At 64.0% G+C, this 18,944-nt stretch overlaps 1 protein-coding gene across 1 annotated transcript in view; it reads right to left on the bottom strand.

The window, feature by feature from the left end:
- The window catches only part of GPSM1 (G protein signaling modulator 1), a 29,002-nt gene extending 10,588 nt beyond the window's left edge, over nucleotides 1-18,414 (bottom strand). The window contains 9 exon segments of the mRNA XM_032478793.1: nucleotides 4,714-4,837; nucleotides 5,958-6,066; nucleotides 6,962-7,117; nucleotides 7,472-7,587; nucleotides 7,795-7,918; nucleotides 8,367-8,509; nucleotides 9,235-9,370; nucleotides 10,358-10,579; nucleotides 18,214-18,414. Of these exon segments, the coding sequence (XP_032334684.1) occupies nucleotides 4,714-4,837; nucleotides 5,958-6,066; nucleotides 6,962-7,117; nucleotides 7,472-7,587; nucleotides 7,795-7,918; nucleotides 8,367-8,509; nucleotides 9,235-9,370; nucleotides 10,358-10,579; nucleotides 18,214-18,281 (1,198 nt within the window). The 5' untranslated portion in view covers nucleotides 18,282-18,414.
- Nucleotides 18,415-18,944: the final 530 nt, after the last annotated feature.

The following is an 18,944-nucleotide window of genomic DNA, read 5'->3' as shown; positions in this document are numbered from 1 at the left end:
CCGACTAGGTTTCCCCACCCCATCCACTGGGCCCTGCATGGCTGTCTCTGCCCCACCTGGCCCTCCACCACAAAATGTCCTTCTGAGACGCAGCCCGCGTCCAGCTCCTCCGGGGCGGGACCCTCATGGCCACGCGGACAGCGGGCGGAAGGTCCTCCGGTCCCAGCTAAATGCACCCTCTGTCTGGAGTGTGCGTCGAGGCGGTCTGAACCCGGCGCTTCCAACGGTCCTCGCCCTGGGCTGAGCCCTGACTGGGGGCATTCAGGCCTGGCACTGCTGGCTGGCTTCCTGCCCCGCCCACTTGAGAGGGCCAGGCCTGGAAACTTCCCCAGGGATGCCCCACCACCGCCGAGTCTGACTGGCACCTCGTCATCACTTCTGTCCCCACACAGCCTGTCCCAACCCACTGGGCCCCTAGCGCCTCCCTCGCCTTCACCCCCGACCCCACTTCTGAAAACCTGGCAGCTTCACCTTTGGGACAGACCCAGGATCTGACACTCCCTCCCAGCCCTGCCTCCCTGCCCAGCCTTGCTCTCCCCCCCCCCCCCCAGTCCCTTCTCCATGCAGGGGCCAGAGAGATGCCCTTAGAATCTGGATTAGATTTTCTTCCTCCTCTGCTCAACCCTGCAGGGGCCCCACTAGTGTCGGGGGTGAGGCTGACACCAGGGCCCACCAGGCCCTCCCCGACCCTGGCCTGCCACCCTCAACCCCAACACTAACCCTCTGCCCTCGCTCCGCTCCAGACACAGTCCCACCGCTCCTCCCTGCCAGGTTCTCCTGCCTTGTGGGGGGGGGGGGGGCTTTGCAAGGGCTGTCTGGTCCACCTAGACTGCTGTTCCTCTTAAGTTCAGGGCTCACTCCTTCCCTTCCTTCAAGTGTCTGCTCAGATGTCACTTATGGATTGAATGTTTGTGTCCCCCAGATTCCATATGTTGAAGCCCCGAACTTCAAAGTGATAGCAATGAGGAGGTGCCTTGGGAGATGGTCAGGGTGGGCTGAGGTCATGCGGGCAAGGCCCTGGAAATGGGACTGGTGCCCACATGGAAAGAGACCAGAGAGCTCATTCTCTCTTCCCCCTGCACCCCACCCGTCTCACCTGGGCCAGACCAGGAGGAGGGCCCTCACAAGGCCCTGACAAGTGGGCCCCAAGCTCTTGAAGGTCCAGCCTCCAGAACCAAGAGAAAAAAAATCCAGTTTTAAGAGTTTTTTTTTTTTTTTAATTTCTTTTTGGGGGGGTGGTAATTAGACTTTTTTACTTATTTATTTATTTTTAGAGAAGGCACTGGGGACTGAACCCAGGACCTTGTGCATGCTAAGCATGCACTCTACCACTTGAGCTGTACCCTCCCCCCAACATCCACTATTTAAGCCGCCCATTCTGTGCTGTTTTGTTACGCAGCTCGACCTGACTGAGATGTAGGTCTCTGTGAGGCCCATCAGCTGCTGTATTTACTGCTACGTCCTGCCCCACCTGACACTCCCAACCCCCTACCAACCTGCTCCCTTCCAGGCTCCTAAAACGCATGATTTGCTTTCTGCGAATTTATCATTTCTCATTTGTTTCCTTCGCTGCTGTGCCCCTAGAGCTTGGACAGGGTTTGGCACATAGGGGCTTTCAGGACAGTGGAATGAGTAGCAAGTGTTTACTTAGTGCCTACTGTGTGAGGACCTGGGTGCATTTTCAGGCACTGTTCCTTCAGGGCTGTCCCCAGCATAGGAAGTACTGGCCACCCTCCAGGGACTGTGGACATTGGGCCTCAAGAGAAGGTGACCACCACCAACGTCACAGAGCCTGGAGGGGCAGAGCCAGTGTCAGGATGGGAAATCAGGGCTGTACATGTGTGCCCACACCGGGGGGCGCTATGGGAAGTCAGGCTTACCCGGCCAGCCCTTAGGGGGTCGAGCTGAGCACAGCCAGAAAAGAGACAGACATAAAGGCAGACTTGTCCTCATGCCCCGAAGCCCCGATCTGTCCATCACAGGTGCCTGGCATGTGGGTGGGCTGCAGGCACTTGCTGAATACACGGACAGACAGTGATGTGTCTACAACTCTAGACCTCCCCAGGGCATGAGCTGTGACCTTGTCCCTGCCAGGAGCTCTTCCCAGGACCACCAGTGGGTCTGCTTCCCAGATGGGGACACTGAGGCACTGCTAGGTCAAGTTACTACGTCAGCTGACCAGGATGTGTGGAGCCAGGGCGAGAGCCTGCAGCCGAAACTGCCAGTTAGATGTTATACTGTGTACATCCCAACCTCCCATCATGGCTGAACCTGCTTGTCCAGGGACTCCTCTGCTCTGGGCCCAGGACCCCCGCAGCATGAGCAGGGGAGGCAGGGCAGCCCCACCCTGGGCACAGAGGACAGTTCAGGGCTGACTGCCTCCTCCCGTGCACTGATTATGTTGTCACGCCAAGCAGGCGCAGTAGGACCTCAACCAGCACGCTCCCCCAAATCCTGTGCCCTCCCGGGACAGCCACCTGGGCAGACTGATCCTGGTCCAGGCAGCAAATGGCAGGGAGGGGCCCCCTCCCACCCAGATTCACTCTGAGCCCTCTTTGCTGGGGTGTGGGCAGCAGGGGCCATGAGTTGGGCTCTGGCTCCTCCTGCATGAAGTGTCCTCGTTTTTATGATAGAAAAAAATGTCCCTAGGCCTGGCCTCCAGCCGGCCGGCCACCACCAGGCCTGCCGCCCCTCCACGGGCCATGCCTCCTGTCCTGTGTCCATACTGGCCACAAAGGCCACACCCACAGGCTTCTTCCTGTTCTGATGCAGCCCAGGGCTCCTACCTCCCATGGAGGTGCCTACCTGGCCCCCTTCACCTCCCTGCACACTCACAGGCTCCGGATGTGCAACTGTCCCATCTGCACCCCCAGGGACAGTTTCCAGAAGACAGGCACCCGGCTTTCTGGAAACTGGGCCAGCTTACCGCCCACGCTCAGTATGTGCCAAACGAACGAGTGAGTGAGGGATGAATCAATGAAGCCGCTCCAGCAGACAGCCTAGCCATGGCTCCCTCCACGGGCCTTGCCCGAGCTGGGGTCTCCTCCGGAGCCACCCAGACTCAAGGTGCTGGTCGGCCTCCAGCAGTTGCATCCCAGGGCTGGGGCACCCAGGGCTGCCCAGAGCCCTCAGACCTGGCTCTGCGGGCCTGGGTGGGCCACCCCAGCCACTGTCCTCCCAGGGGGATGGCCTCTTCCCAGCGTCTGCTGGCAGATTGGTGGGCGGAAGCTGCCAGGGGCCCTGGCTGGGAAGGGTCTGGGCACCGGGCAGGGCAGAGGAGCAGGCATGGGGAAGACAGAAGCTGCCTTGTTCCTGCACGGCCTGGCCGGTCACCAACCCTGAGCCCCCCTTCCCTCAGCTCAGAGAAGGCAAATGCCGGGAGATGCAGGGCTGGGCCACACCTCTCTGGGAGCCTTTCCAGATGCTGGGCCCAGCCCTGCCCCCACCTGCTGCTGGGGTTCCCAGAGGGTGGCCTCGCAGGGCCAGCTGCCCGCCCTCAGAAAACCCCAGCCTGAAGGGCAGATGTTGGCCTGGACAGGCTGGGTAGGGTGGGGAGAAAAGGGGGCCATACTCCATCCTATCCCCACTGACCACAGCACCCCCAAAACAAGAGTGGCTGAGGGCCCCAGAAGGGATCTCCTGTCCTCAGCCTCTGAGCCAGGTGACACGAGCCCCCATCTCTCATACAGGCCATCGTCAGAAACCCAGGAGCTTCACAGCACAGGAGTCCAAGACCTGACACCACGGCTGGCTGGCCTCCCAGCCTGGCTCTGGGCAGGCCAGCAGGGCTTGGAGGCTGGGGCAGGGTGGGCACTCTCAGGGACACAGCATGAGGGATCTGGACCAGAATCCCTGAAAACTCAAGAACCACAGGGACTCTGTGGGCCAGTAGGGGACAGCTAAGTCCCTGCCCAGAGCCTGCCCCCACCCACCTGCAGGAGGCCAGCTCAGTGCGGCCCCCTACCCCAGTGCCCATATTTATTAATCTGTTTACTTTGCAGTGAACGTCCTGTCCTGGTCCGAGTAGCATCTCTGACCTGTATGGGGCAACCAGCAGCCTGTGAATGAGGTCATTGTACCCACCGTGGCTGGTCTGAGGCCTCGGCTGATGAATACCCAGCGCACCTCCCTCCACCTCAGATGATTCAGCCCCTCCCTCCTACCACCAGCCCCCTCCCACTGGGCTCCCACAGGAAGGCCTCCCCCAGGCCCAGCCCCCAGCCTGGAGCGGGATCTTGGGCTCCAGAGGGGTGGAGCAGCGAGGGAGAGGCAGTGAGCTGTGGTGATAAACCCAGGGACTCATCAGGGTGGCCCCAGAGCCATGAAGAACTGGCCTGAATGCCCCTTTGCCCGTGCTGTCCCCCACCTTTTAGTCCCCCGATTCTGACCCGCCCTGGGGAAACAGCCCTATCTGTGCCCCAGCACCTGTCATTCACCCACTCCTATTGTGAACTGGGCTGGTGAGTGGGGCTCAGATGCTGACAACCCCCAGGGACAGGGCTCCACACCTTCCGAGGGGCCCCTCCCTCACCCGGCAGCCATCAGAAATTCCCGTTTAGGGACAGAGCCCACCAGCCCCAGCACGAGGCAGTGCCCACTGGCCCCCGGGCAGCTCTCCTGCCACAGCCCTGCCCTCCGAGGCCCCTGCATCCCAGGCTGGAGTCTGAGCCTGTCAGGGAACAGGATTCCCACCCCTCCAGGCCAGGAACTCACCTTGGGCCTCATAGCCAGCCAGGTCTGGCTTCTCCGCGGCCGCCGGGCTGGACAGCCGGCCCAGTGCCAGCTGCAGCTGCGCCACGTTCACGCGGGCCGTGAGCTCCCCGCCGCGGTCCCCAATCTGCGGTCAGGCAGGGCCCGGTCAGCGGGCAGGTGGGCTGGGAGGCCCTGCCGTGAACTCCCACTGGACCGCCACGATCCTGGGGCCTCCAAGGGAAATAAACTGGGCCCCTCTGGGCCCTAGAGTGGACTCCAGAGGTGTCCCTGGGTGGGAGTGGCCTCAAGAGCCCCAGACAGCCCCCCTTCACAGCCCAGCCTGGCTGTGCCATATGGGGCCCTCCTTCTGGGAGCCCTCGTGGCAGAAAGGCCGCATGCTTAGCCAGGAGCAAGCCAAAGGAAGGGTGGGGCAGGAGGGACCTGCGCGTGGGGCCCCAGGGCCACTGCCCGCCCTGCCCGTGCTCGGAGGGACATGGCGGCTAGCCCTGCTGGAGGCCCCAGTGGAGGGCTCTCCAGACCAGGACCTCCCCGACTCGAGCTCTCCTGCTCCTCCCCATGTCCACCACGGCACCTGTGGGTCCTGCCCGCCCATGGACTTTGGCCCATGGCAGGTCTGGACAGGCGCTGGGGGTGTGCCAGAAGGAGGCAACACAGCTCTGCTCCCGGGGGTGTGGTGGGGGCTGAGGAGCGGGATGGGGTGAGGTGAGGACAGGTCAGGAGCCGGGAGCCAGAGTTCACCTGTGATGATGCCCTCAGAGACCCTGCCCGTCCTCCCTAGGAAGGTGTGAGGGCCCTTCCCTGGTTGAGGGCCCCAGGGAAGACCCCCCCAGGGCCACCCCCCAACAACCTCCGGTAGATCCTTCCTCCTTGGGTTTTGGACACAGGCCTTCCATGGCCCAGCCTGGCCCAGTTCAGTCAGGGACAGAGGCACCTGCCTGTGGCTACCCAAAGGTGCTGCTCACACTCTAGGAGCAGAAAACAGGCCCCTGCTCCCTGCTCCCTGCTCCCCCCGCCCCCCGGGACTATAGCAGACAAGCAGCCACCAGGCCTCTGAAGGCCCGGGGTAGCTGGGCCCCATCACGGCGCACAGCACAGCCAGGAAAGGACGGGGAGGCAGTCCAGTAAAGAGCCCAGAGCACACAGAGGCACCTGGCCCAGTCTGGAGCGGGTTGGGCAGCACCTGGGCAGCCTCCAGTGCCGGCCGAGGGCAGGGTTGGGGGCAGAGGTGGGCAGGCCGGGCTCACCTCCTGGGAGATCTCCAGGTGCTTCTTGGCGAAGGTCAGGGCCTGTGCTGGGCTCCCCATGGATACGTAGGCATTCCCCAGACTCCAGCACGCCCGGCCCTCGCCCACTCTGCCGGAGAGGGAAACTGAGTCCATGTCTGTGCCACCCAGGCCTGCTAGCCTCCCTCCTAGTCTGGCCAGCCCAAGCCCTGCCTCCAGGTGGTTAGGCCCATCACAACGTGAGGTGGGAAGGCAGGGTAGCTTGGCAGGGTGTCAGGGGCTGCCCATGGATGGCCCAGAGTTCCTGGTGTGGCCTTGACTGCCCCCTAGTGGCCAGTGAGGCTCTCACCCCTGTGGCTCCCTCCACCCTGGGCAGCAGTGACCTCATTCCCTTGGATCATTAATTTTTAAATTGAGGTAAAAATAACAGCACGAAAATGTAACCGCTGTAAACGCACAACCCAACAGCGCCACACACGTTCACAGCCTGGACCCTTGCCGCCATCTAGGTCCAAAGCATCACCCAAAAGAAAAATCACAGGCCACTGTAAGCCTCCTGGCCGAGCAGCTTTTTAGGAGCTCCCTCCTGTCCACCAGCCATGAGAGAAACCTGGCCAGTGGCTCTGAGTTCTTGAGCTGCAGCCGCTGCCCCACAAACACACTTCTGTGTGTTCAGGAGTCTTCGGTCAGCCTGTCTGTCTCCCCACGGAGACTAATATTTGCATAGACACAGAGACAGAAGGGGAAGGGAGGGTGTTCCAAGGGGCAGTGGGCTGAGGACTAGGGCACAATCCCCCAAGCTTGTGCCAAGGGTCACTGTGAGCTCACCCAGTCTTACTTAGAGGGCCGCGTGGCCCAGTGACGGAGGCTGAGCCGAGGGGTGCCGTCAGTGGTCGGTGGCACCTCAGATGCAGACCAGTGAGTCTGAACTGCAATCAGCTTGCAGTTCAGCCCAGGAGCCTGAAGGGGCTGTCGGGAGCCCTCCAGTCTGGGCCTGCCCACCCCCGCGTCCCCGCGGCACACACCTGTCGGCCAGCTCCTGGGCGATGAGCAGGTGCCGCAGGTGATACTCGGCAGCCCGCTCATAGTCCTGCAGCAGTGTGTACGTGTTGCCCAGGCTGTAGCAGGCCTGTGCCTCCACGGCCTGGTCCTTGAGCTGCCGGGACAGCTGCAGCGTCTTCCTGCACAGGGGGTGGGGAAGTCAGCCCCTAGGAGGGAAACTTTCAGTATCCCCCCCCTGAGGGGGCAGGGCACCACTCGTGCTCCCACGAAGCCCCCTTTCCAAGGGGCAGATGGTGGGTGATGGGGGAAGCAGCCCTTCGGCCCAGAGGCCTCCAGCCCTAGGATCCCACTGGGGGTTTCTCTGGCTTTACCAGTCTGCCCTTCCAGGGGGGTCTAGAACCCCCCACGTGGCCCCTGGGGAGTCTGGGAGGGCAGACCTTGGGGTGGGCGTTTCCGTGGCCTGGTGTCCAGGCACCCTCCTAGGCCCCACCCTCTCCCTGGCTGGGCAGCGCGGGTGGGCGGGGCCTGCCTACTTGTAGTACTCTGCAGCCACGTCGAAGCGCCCCAGGAAGATGTGGGCGTTCCCCAGGTTGCTGTAGGCCCTCCGCTCTGCTGCCTTGTCTCCAAATTCCTTAGCAATGGCCAGGCGCTGAGGACATAGACATGAGGCCCGGGTGGTTGTGGAGCAGCCTGGGACCCGATGTGGATGGCAGGTGCTGCCCCGCCCAGCACGGTCAGCCTGATGTCTGTGTGCTCAGAAGGGCAGCCCCGGGAGCCCCAGCACCAAGCCAGACAAAGCCATGCCACTCTGCCCCAATACTGGGGCGATCCCGCCGCTGCCACGCTGTGCACTCACCTCCTTGTGGAAGGCGGTGGCCTCTGTGAAGCTCCCCAGCAGATAGTGCGTGTTGCCCAGGTTCCCATAGGCCCTGCCCTGGGCCGCCCGGTCGCCCAGCTCCTTCACCAGGGACAGGTTCCTCCTGGGGGCCGAGCCTGTCTGAGCTGTGTCCCTCCCAGCGACCACCCACCCAGGCTAGAGGATGCTGAGCGGGTGGCCTCACCCTCCCAGAGTTGTGTTCCCGAAAGAGGGTGGCTGGATGCTAAGCTCCAAGGCTCAGGTCAGGGGCTCCCCAACCCCCAACTCGTTTTCAGATGCAGCCTCTGAAGGGGAGGGTTTTCCCACACCTGGGGGCCTGGCCCAACTTTCTGGCCCTTCTTCCAGCCAAATGTTTTAAAACCCCGCACATGGCTGTGGCTCCGCAGTTCCCTGCCTCTCTCCACTGCTGTGTGTCATCAAGAGGTGGGAAACGCCCGGGCCTGGTGAGTCCCACCAGGCTGAGGATGGGGGGGGGGGGGAGAGTGCTCTGAGCCTAGGGCCGCCCAGGTCCCTGTGTTTGTGAATCTCGTGGACAAACTCGCCCTGCTCACTCGTAGAACTCCGAGGCCCGGCGCAGCGTCTCCCGGACGGCAGGGGGCAGGTGCCCAGGGTCCTGCGCGGCGTTCCAGGACAGCTGCTTGCCCTTGGCGTGGTACACGTTGCCAATGTTGTACAGCGCCCTTGCCTCCCCGACCTGTGGGTGACACCGAGGTTTGGGGGGGGGTGTCTCCAAAGCCACAGTCCCCAGGAGCCAGCCGCTCAGGCTGTGTGTCTGCAGAATGGGTATTCCCACCAGCTGGCCCACCATCCCGCTCTTCCTGGGGCCCTGAAAGCAAGGGCCCACGGGGTGGCATCACTGACTCCAGACACTAAGGTAGGGGTCACGGGGAGGGAGGGACCTGGCCCCACTCCTCCTGGGCTGCCCCTCCCTGGTGCCCAAGAGTAAGGTTCTGGCTCCACTCCACCACCTCCTGCTGTGACCTGGGTGAGTCGGTCACCTCTCAGCCGCAGTCCCCTCGCCTGGACAGCGGCAGGGAGGCTCATCTCACAGGGTCATGGGGGGAGGACACAGAGCACGGCTGCTCCACCAACGTCCGCCCCTCCAGCCAGGCCTCCTCCTGGAGCCGGGCCCCCAGCCCTCCAATCCCAGAAAGAGTGACTAGACAAGGGTGTTGGCAGATTCGTGGGAAGGTCGGGGGAAAGGCGAGCTGGCATAGAAGTGACGGACTGGGAACCCCAGCCTGGGGAGCTGGGCCTCAGACCCACGATGTCTGTGTGAGCTGGAAGTGCCCTCATTTCCAAGAGGACCATCCTTCCATCTTTATCCCGTGGCGGGAGAGCGTGGGGCTGCGAGTGGTGTCATCTGTGGCCCCAATCCCAGACCCTGACAGGGGGCACAGGTCAGGGGCTGCTGCCCACCTTGTCCCCCTGCTCCTGTGCGATGTCCAGGTGCCGCTGGCAGCAGACGACAGCCTCATCAAAGCGGCCCAGAACCTTGAGTGTGTTGCCCAGGTTCCCGCTGGCTTTGGCCTCCCCAATGCGGTCGCCAATGGTCCTGGGGGGCAGGGAGGAGTGAGGGGCCAGACCAAGGACTGGTGGGGACCCTGAAACCAGCAGGGAGCCCGGTGAGGGTGGCAAGGGCCTGGGGGGAATGGGAGCCCACAGCCCCTGGGATGATGCTGGGCTGGGGTCCCGTAGTGGGTTGAGGCCCAGCACAGAACCGCTCTTTGCTGGGCCAGGTCTGGGGTTGGCACTTGAGCAGCCTGCAGCTGCTGGGGGGCTCAGGGAGTCCCCTGGATGCAGGAAGGGAGAGTTGAGCTGCCTTGCAGGGAGTTTACAGTAACTCGTTCAGTGAATGTTTGCTCTGTGCCTGGCTGGGTGCTGAGGACAGGGCTCACTGGCTAGTGCAGAGGGCCTGTGAGCAGGGTTGGAGGGGAGCCCCGGGAAGCCCTGGCCAAACCTGGGAGGCCTGGGCCTCTGATGGGGCATTTCCTGCAGGCCTGAAGGAGCAGGAGTGGGCAGGGAACATGCAAGGGGAGGTTATTCCAGGTGGGAACAGCATGGGCAGAGTTCTGGAGACCAGAGGAGAACAGAGACACTGGGGAATGTTGGGGGTGAGAGGCTGTGGAGTAGGTGTGGCCAGCAAGGAAGGGGTCAGAGTTCATGGTGGGAGGAGGAAGGGGCCCCAGGGACAAGACCACTCCATACAGGGCAGGTGGGGAGGTTGCCGGAGCCCCCCAGAAACAGGCAGTCCCAGAGACAGGCACATGCACACAGACACACAGACACGTGTGCTTACCCAGACATGGAATGCTGGGCCATGCCCACGCTATTGGATACACTCACAGGAGTCTCAGCTTAAACACAGCCCCTGGGGGCACCTCTGAATCCCCCCCCAGGTTAGGGGTGCCCCTCTGGGTTCCCGTGCTCACACTGGGAATGCCACTCCCCAAGGGCAGGGCACCCAGACCCTGCCCAGTGGCCGGCCCAGCAGGGGAGGGGCAGCCAGGCCCCCCGCCCCGCGCCCCCGCCTGTGGCTCACCGGGCGAGCAGCAGGTCGTGCTTGTGGTACTCCAGCGCCCGGGCGTACTCCTTCAGGTAGAAGTAGGCGTTGCCCAGCTGGCTGTAGATGGCGCTCAGCGTTTTCAAGTCCTCAGTGCCTACCTGCACAGCGGCCTCAAAGAAGGCCACGCCCGCCTTGAAGTCCCCCGCCTTGCACAGACGCTCGCCCTCCAGGGCCAGCTCCAGGCACGAGGCCTCCATCCTGGGCAGAGAGAGGAGTCGTCACAGCCTGCCTCTCACGCCGTCGCGTCTGGGGCCCCGCGCTCCTCCCTGTCATCACTCGGACCTGGGCCCCTCGGATGGCGGCGGCCAGCCCCATGCCAGTGGGGGCAGACCCAAGTCTCTTTTTGGATAAACTCTTAGAAGAGCACTGGGTCCGGCAACAGGCCCCACCCGAACCTCACTGTGCGCCCTCCTCTACCCGGGGGCCCAGAGTGCCAGAGCACCATGTGAGGCTGCGATGACAGTCAAACCCTCAGCCTGCGGAGGCCAAGCTGCAAACACTGCCTCTGTCCCCTGAATCCCAGCCGACAGGACAAGGGCTGCCCCTGGGGCAGGTGCCACACGCTGTCTTCCAGAGTGGCTGCGGTAGCCTGGGGGCAGGCCCTGATCCCCAACGAGGACGACCAAGGCCCACAGGGTCACGGACAGTGCCACACAGGCAGGACCCAACCCAGCCCCGCCTCCGCCCTGCATCCTCAAGCAGGGGGACCCCATGCTTCAAGCTCTCGTTGGGGGCCTGGGGCTCAGCCATCACCTGTCCTCACCTCCCATACTCTGGGGAGCATGGCTGCATCTGAGCTGATGTCCTGTCTTGGGGCAGGAAGGGGGTTTGTGGGGGGAAGGCACAGGAGCAGCCAGGGAGAGGGCCCCCCCATGAAGAGCAGGCGGCACCCCTGTCCCCGCCCGGTGACCACACAGCAGGTGAGCACCCCGGAAAAGCCAGAGGCAGCTCTGCCCGTCACAGGCTGCCAGATCCTCCTCCTCTTACGCCCACTGCTTTCTGATGTCAGCAGAGTAATTTAAAACATGCACCCCAAACAGCCCCGTTGCACCCCAAAGCCCTCCCCTTCTCTGTGTTGTTAGAATAGTGGAATAATCAGGAATTACTGGGGGGAAACCAATGCAATTCCTTAAAAAATAAACAAAATTGTCCAGAGCAGTGCTTTTCAACCAAAATGCCCCTTTGATACAAAACCACAATGCTCCATTCACTCTTGTCCCTGTATTATCAAGAACACGGGGCACTTTCAACTTTTACAAATGATAAGGACGCCTCGGGAGTGGGCTGGGGCAGGGCTGGTGAACCCCTTGAGAAGCTGAGCCCTGCGCCCTGCACCCATAAGCTCAGCGCTCTCTGCTGGGGAAGGCCTCACCTTCTGGGCGCCCCTTGTCCAGCCACCACTCCCCAACGTCAGGGTCGCTCCTCCTGGGAAAGTAGGCTCCTCCCCTCCTGGAGGATGCAGGGCTGTACTCACAGACCCCACCAACCCCCCACCATCTCCCTGCCTCCCAGGGCCTGCAGTGGATCAGGGGATTCATTCAAGCAGAGCCCAAGTGGCCTCACTGAGAACCGGGGTCAGGGATATGGCCTTGACACCAGGATGCCAGCCCCTGGGGCTCCCTACCACCATACGCTGGAGCCTTGGCAGCCACCTCGCCCAGCGCTGTTGGTAGAGCCATTCAGATGCCACGTCGCAAGAGCCCATGGACAGTCCTACTCCCATCACCAGGGCCACACACGGGGCTCCCTGTTTAGGGCCTGCTTGTCCCTGCCCAGCTGCTCACCACACTGTCTGACATCGCGCAGCCCTCTCCTCCCAGGGGACTGTAGAGGAAGGACTTGGGGTCTGAAATGTGGGTATTTTGGGAGTCCCATGGGCTCTGGCAGATCTGATTAACGAGGCGGCCTCCCCCCACCCCACCTTCCTGCCTGGAGAGGTGGCATCAGTGGCTCAGAGCAGAGGAGGTTTCTGGCTTGGGAAGGGCCCTGGGCCTAGAGGCCAAGGGGACATGGGCACAATGGGGGTGTCCGATGCAGTCATCGCAAATCACAGATTGGGGATAGCTAACAGGGGCCCTGCAACGAGAGGAAGCCACCCAGGGAGGCATCAGGCAGGGTGTCCTGGGCTAGAAGCCCCCGGCCCTCCCTTGTCCCAAGAATCTCCAACTGCACCTTGACCTCCAGCCCAGGCCCCATCCCCAACCTGGTCACTGCCCGTGGCCAGGTGCCAGGCGCACCTCTTCCTCTGAAGGTTTCTCATCTTCTGCACGTACAGCCACAGCTCCAGGCCCACAGGCAGCAGCAGTGGGCGTGGACGGGGGGCGCCGTACACCACTTTGCACACAGCCTTCTCGGCCAAGCTCAGGGCCACAGGCTGGCCCTCCGTGGTGGCAGCTGGCATGACAGGGCTCTGGGCCTCCCTCCTGGTCGGCCAGCCCGCTCCCCACCTTGGCTGTTGGTCCTGGGGGTGCGCCAGCCTCAGGGTCCCCTGCATCCTCCGACCCTAGAGGGCTGGGCTGAAGGCTCTGGTGGGCTCAGCTCTGGGAGACCCCTGGCCCCCTGGCAGGTCGACCAGGGCCTCCCAGGGCCTGCGGTGGATCAGGGGATCAAGGGCGGCTCAGAGCCAGGATCAGCACCGTCAGCAGGGCAGGCGGGCGGGGAGCCCAGAGGGAACCTTCACTGATGGGCGGGTGCACAGCAGGGGTGCAGAGGCAGTGCCCCGCTCCCGCTGGCCCTGATTAGGCAAACTTGTACCCAACTCCGGCCCTGTGGCCAGTTCTGGGCCAGAGCCTGGACAAGCAGCATAGAGGAGCACTGGGCACCTAGTAGGCGCTGGCTCAGTGTTCGTAAGAGAAGGAAAGAAGGAAACGCAAGTGTGCCCCCCCCCCCCCGCCCTCCTGCCTGTCTTGGCAGAGGGCAGGACCCTGGGCAGAGCTCTCCGCCTGGGGAAGCTCCCTGCCTGAACAGAGCTGGGATTCGGCAAGGTCTGCACTTGGCCCCGCCCGGTCCTCCTGGAGGCTCCACCCTGCCTCCCCAGACTGTGTCCTCCCCAACTCTGCAGCCTGGCCTGGCCTCAGCACAGGTGTCCCCTGTCCTGTATGCAAAGAGTCAACAGGTAAGCCTGGGGGCCAGGCCACCCTGTTAGTCCCCGACCCTCTGGGGAGCTGCTGGGCTTACCAGCACCTGACCAGTCCGAGGTGAGCTCCCAGCCCCAGGTCTAACCTGGGTGCGGGAGCTGGAGGGGCCTGGGGCTGGGGAGCTTGGGAGGAACAGACACCCCCTCAGCTCCTTTCCTGAAACCTCCCAGTTCCCTCAGCCACCTTCTCAGCCCAGCTCCCAGCTCCTCCAGCCACCATGGCTGATGAGAGGCCAGACAGTGTGACCATCCTCGGAGCAGTGGGGGTCTGCACTAACATCCAGCGACAGAGAGGGGGCTGCAGGGCTCAGTCAGGGCAGAGTCGTGGAGAAAAGTCTCAGGCCTCTCATGAGGGCCTCCCCCGCTGCTCCAGCCCAGAGCCCCTGGGGTCCCCTGGGCCCTCAGAGGCCCTCTCTGCCCCACCGCCAGAACACTTCCCTTCTCAGGGATGGGCCTCGGGATGAGAGGGAGCTCAGCGAGCCTGCCCAGCCAGAAACCTCGGGACAGGGAGGGAGGCACGGTCCTGGGTTCAGGGAGAACTAGAAAGCCTGCTCCCCCAAGACCACCCCCGGGTCTGAGCAGAGGCAGGTGGGAGGGTGTGGAGTCCGGGGCAAAGGCTGCCCCGGATGTAGGACCTCGAGGTCAGCATTAGCCCATGAGGCCCAGCAGGCACTGCCGCTCTGGGCGGGGGAAGTCTGGGAGTCCTCGAAGGGGCTGGGTGGGGGGATGCAGAGTTGGGAGGATGAGGTCCCAGGCCACCCATCTGCCCACAAAAGGCCCTGCTCCCCAGGGCATCCAGGCCAGGGTGCTCTGCTCCCTACCCTGAGGCCTCTGTCCAAAGCGGCTTTCCACCCGCTAGGACAGCTCAGCTCAGGGCGCAGGGCAGGGCCTGGACCATCTCTTTGCCCTGTTCCTGTCGACGAGCTGAACGCCCGAACTCTGCACACGCACAACCACCCCAGGCCCCCCCTCCACCACCCAGCACCCTGTGGGGCCCTGCCCAGGCTGGCTGGGCCCACTTCCTTGCTCAATGAAGAAGATTCTGGAGCCTCTGTCTCTCCACACCACCTCTGCAGGCCTGTGGTATGTGTTGTCATCTGGCAAGATGCTCAAGTCCACTGGGGACCCACTGGGGCTGCAGCCACCCTAGGCCACCAGCTCCAGTGTGGTTCTGCCGAGCCGGCCTTCCCTCCCACTACCCTCTGCCCATTCTGCAGGGCTGCTGGGGCCTCCAGAAGGCCTGTCTACCCAAGGGCTCTCAGGGCCCCGGGGCTGAGGTCTTACCTCCCCCTTCACCAGCCTTACCACCCAAACCCTGGGAGGGGGCATCCTTCCCTCCTAGGATTTGCCACCTGGGCTAAACAGATGCTTAATTGTTCATCCACAGGCCTCCACCTCCTGGGGAGAGAGCTGGCCCACCACCTCAGAGGCCTCAGGGACCAGTCTGCCCACCCCAGCCAGGCCACATTCACCCGTGAGATCCGCTCTCTGACATGGTGACTGCCCGGCGCATCTCTCCTTGAAAGTGGCTGACCAGGGTCGGCCTTCCCAGCAGCCAGACCGCAGCGGCCAGGAGGCAGGGCACTGTCTGCCAAGCTCCCGCCACCTGCCCACTGGCTCACCAGTTAATGAAGTGGTTATTGACTCCCCAGCGGCTGGCCTCACTGCTCTAGCCACACCATCCCCGCATCCCTCCCACCTGGGACCGCGCCTGAGACAGCATCCCAGGAGTAGCCATCAGCCCGGCCTCAGCTGAACCATACTGCCCTGCTCTCTACCCTCTGCCCCCACGGGCTCCCCACCGGGGCTCCTGACTCCCCTTGTCTGCCTCTTCAGGCTGCAGGATGTCCTCTGGTGCCCACCGCTGAGGCTGGTCTCTGAGCCAGGCCCCCAGCTTCCACTGCCCAAGGCTGACTAGGGGCTGTGTCCCCATCAGCCCCTCTCTCTGCTAAATGCAATCACCCCTGTGCGGGTCTGTCATCCACACTCTGCTCACCCCTTGTCCCGCCACCCCCAGAGTGAAGCCACGTTGACTCCCCTTCAGTTGGCGGGGCGGGCCTGGGAGCAGCATGGGACAGACAATGGGGTGGGTATAGAGATCACTGGAGAGGAGGGGTGGGAGGGCCACCCAGCCTCAGAAAGTGCCTGGGGGTCACACTTTCTGGGAGCCGGGGGCAAAGCTGGGTTGCACGGCCATACAGAGTGGGATGAGGGGTGGGATGACCCTGCCTGGGGCGCACCTTTAATGGGTCACCCCATGGTAGGGGTGCTATGCCTCTCTCCCCGTCCCAGACCCAGATAGGAGCCCTCAGCTGCTGGCCCGCAGGGAGCCAGGAGGCCAGGAGAGGATAGCCCATAGCTCCTCTACTTTTCAGGGGCTTCTTGGCCATCAGCCCATCCCCCCCTCCCCCAGCCCCTCAGTCCCTTTCAAACCCCTGATCTGGGCAAACAGGCATCCCCACCCGACAAGACCCATTTGCCTCCCTAACCCAGTCCCTTCGTCAGGACCCACTGGGGGCACATTCACACTCAGGCCCTTCTCAGCGTGTGTTCCAAGCCCACTTCCCCTGGGACCCACTTGATAAGAACTGAACTCATCTCACCAGGCAGGAATGTCAGTGTGGGAAGGGGAACCACCAGGCTGGGGGGAGACAAGGCTGCAGAGCCTGGCCTGGCCCCAAGGAACCCACATACACATTGGGGTTCTCCTGAAACAGCCATCCAGTGGGTGCTCAGAACAAAAGGACCCAGTCGGCGGGCCATGCATGCGCCGGGCTGCCCACCCCCCGGGCTCCCACGCTGCAGGTGGGCTTCCCCAGACACGCAGGCTTTCAGGGGTCAGATGGTCCTTTGATGGCTTCCTGGTAGCCTCTGGAAGACAGCTTTAAACAGGAACTGCCCTGTCTATGCCTGGCCTCTGCTGCGCCCTCAGGTCCAGACTCCCACGGACCTCCTCATAGGCCCTGAAGGAAGGCTTGTGGCCATGCACCCCAAACCTCTGTGGGGCTCGCCCCCTTGAGCTCAACTCAGGGCTCCACTTGCAAGCATTCCAGCCGGTGCTCAGGGCCTCTCCCAGCATTCACTCTGAGCTCTGGCCCTGCCCATTGAAGGCTCCCCTACAGTCCCTGCTGGACCCTGCCACCAAGCTCGCAGATGAAGTGACTAACACGGTGTGGACGCCATGCTCGGCTGCGTAGGGTCTCCCAAGGCCAAAGCTCAGGACGCCCCCTCCACCTACAGCTCCCCTATGCGCACAGACAGACAGACACACACACACACACACACACAAGTCGGTGGCTGCCAGATCAACTCCTGTAGTTCTTTCAAAATCCCCTCTGTCCATCGGAGAGACAACCCTGGGGAGAGACATGCTGCCCCAAACAGCTCTCGATACCCATAGAGGGGCCTGGAGGGGGTCCTTTAGGACAGGCCTCCAAAGTCAGCAGCCAACAAACCCACCCGCATGCCCCTCCCCCTGCATGGGGCCCCTGGAGCCAGGCCGGGGCTAGCGCTCCATCCCTGAGACCATACAATGGGGGCTGTGTCTCCAGCCAGCAGCTCTGTTCAGACCAAGGAGGGAGGGGCCATCAGGGCTTCATTCTGCATGGGTTGGGGGAGCACCCAGCAGAGGTTTGCTGCTGCTGGACTCCTGACTTGGGCTGGAGAATCCTCACAGGCCAGGCCGGGCCCCTCGAAGGATCAGCAGCCAGGGAGTCCCCCAGATCTTAAAGATGGAGCAGGAATGATAATGTCCTTCCAAGCTGGAGGGGCCTGTCACCACTGTGGGGAGCCAGGCCTGCCTCTGGGAGCTGCAGCGGGCAAACATCCCCAGCACTCATGCTGGCCCTGCTCTGCTGGACACTTGCACCTGAGGACAGGCCCTGGGAGAGCCTGTGCCTGCCTCATGGAACACCCTCGAACAGTCTGGAGTCACCAAGTAGGCACGCAGCCCTGGGCAGGGCCACCCTGTCATCCCTGACAGTGCAGAGAAGAGCCCAGACCGCTGGCATCACCCATGAACCTGCCCGAGGCAGGTGCCTTTTCAGGCAGGCACACACCCACCTGGCTGGCTCTGCAGCCCCAATCCAGCCCCAGTCTGCCGGACCAGGGGCACCCGGTGGGCTGGTGGGGGCAGGGCCCCATCAATGACACAGCCTGGTCTCTTCAGACATGCTGTTCCCTGAGGACCCAGAGCAAGGCAGTAGAGAGGTGGGGCCAGGCTTGGGAGGGAATCTCCTGGCAACCCCCTCCACACACCTGCTGTGCCAGAGGGCCCAGCTGCCAGGAGGGCAGGGCTGGAGAAGCTGCCAGTCTCCCAACCCCTGTCCCTGGACCCTACGGCGGGGGCGGGAGAGTCCTGGCAGGCAGCAGCCCAGCCCGGGGGCCCTTTCTGCCCACCCCCTAGTCCCCGGGCTCTCGCGGGCGTGGGCGGCGGGAGGCCCCAGCAACCTCTACCCCTCGGACCCCCTCCTCCGACACCCGGGGCACCCCCACGCCGAGCCTCCCACCCCAGCACCCGCCTCCGGCAAACGGCCCCCCCCACCCCGTCGGCCCCGCTGGGAGGGGCGTCCGCGCCACGTTGCGCGCCCGCCAACGTCTTTGTTCCCGGCCAGCCGCTCCCGCCTCCCGCCTCCCGCGGTCCCGGCGGCCCGGGCCCCGCGCGTCCCCGCGCGTCCCCGCCGTCCGCCCTGCCCACCTGGAGTAGAGGCGCCGGGTCGCGCCGGGCAGCTCGTCGGCGGCGGCGGGCGGGGCCGGGCCCGCCATGGGGCCGGAGGCGCCGAGGGCCGCGGGCCGCGCGCCCCACGCTCGCGCCGCCCTGCGCCTGTCCGCGCTGTGCTGTCGGCCGTCCACCGCCCGCCCGCCGTCCGTCTGTCCGTCCGCGCCCGCGGGAGGCGCCGAGGAAGTGATGTGCGCGGCGCCGCCCCTCCCGCCGTGGCCGTGATGTCACCGCCGCCCGTGGGGGTGGGGGGGGGCGCGGACCCAGCCGCCAGTCCCTTCTCTGTCCTCGCCGTGGGGGGAGGGGAGGACGCGGGAGGAGGGGGGCGGCCCGCGGCGGCGGGGGGGGGGGGTAGGGCGGAGCCTTCGAGCGCGCAGCTGGCACCGGCAGAGGGTCCGACCCCCAAACCCCCGCGGCGAAGGCAGGGGAGGGGTTGGCGCTGGCAGCGCTTCTGGGGGCTTCTGGGGCCTGTGAGGCCCCTGGGTGACAGTGCAGCCCTGCTGGCCTCCCCGCCGCTTTTCTTTCGCCCCTCACGAGGGGCCGTTGGAGGCCTCCCTGCCTTTGTTTGGCAGGTGACCCCTCCCCCCTCGGTGGTCGTCTGCCTCTCCTCCTGTCCAGCCCCCACGTGCCTCAGCCCGTTCTTCACACTGGCAGTGGGGTGCAGGCCACGGAGGATGCCCCTCTGCCTACTTTAGAGTATCCCCCATGTG

Source organism: Camelus ferus, chromosome 4 (assembly GCF_009834535.1).
Source record: "Camelus ferus isolate YT-003-E chromosome 4, BCGSAC_Cfer_1.0, whole genome shotgun sequence".
NCBI classification, from domain to species: domain Eukaryota; kingdom Metazoa; phylum Chordata; class Mammalia; order Artiodactyla; family Camelidae; genus Camelus; species Camelus ferus.
Note: the sequence above shows the minus strand (reverse complement) of the source record. Positions and strands in the feature narration are given on the sequence as shown.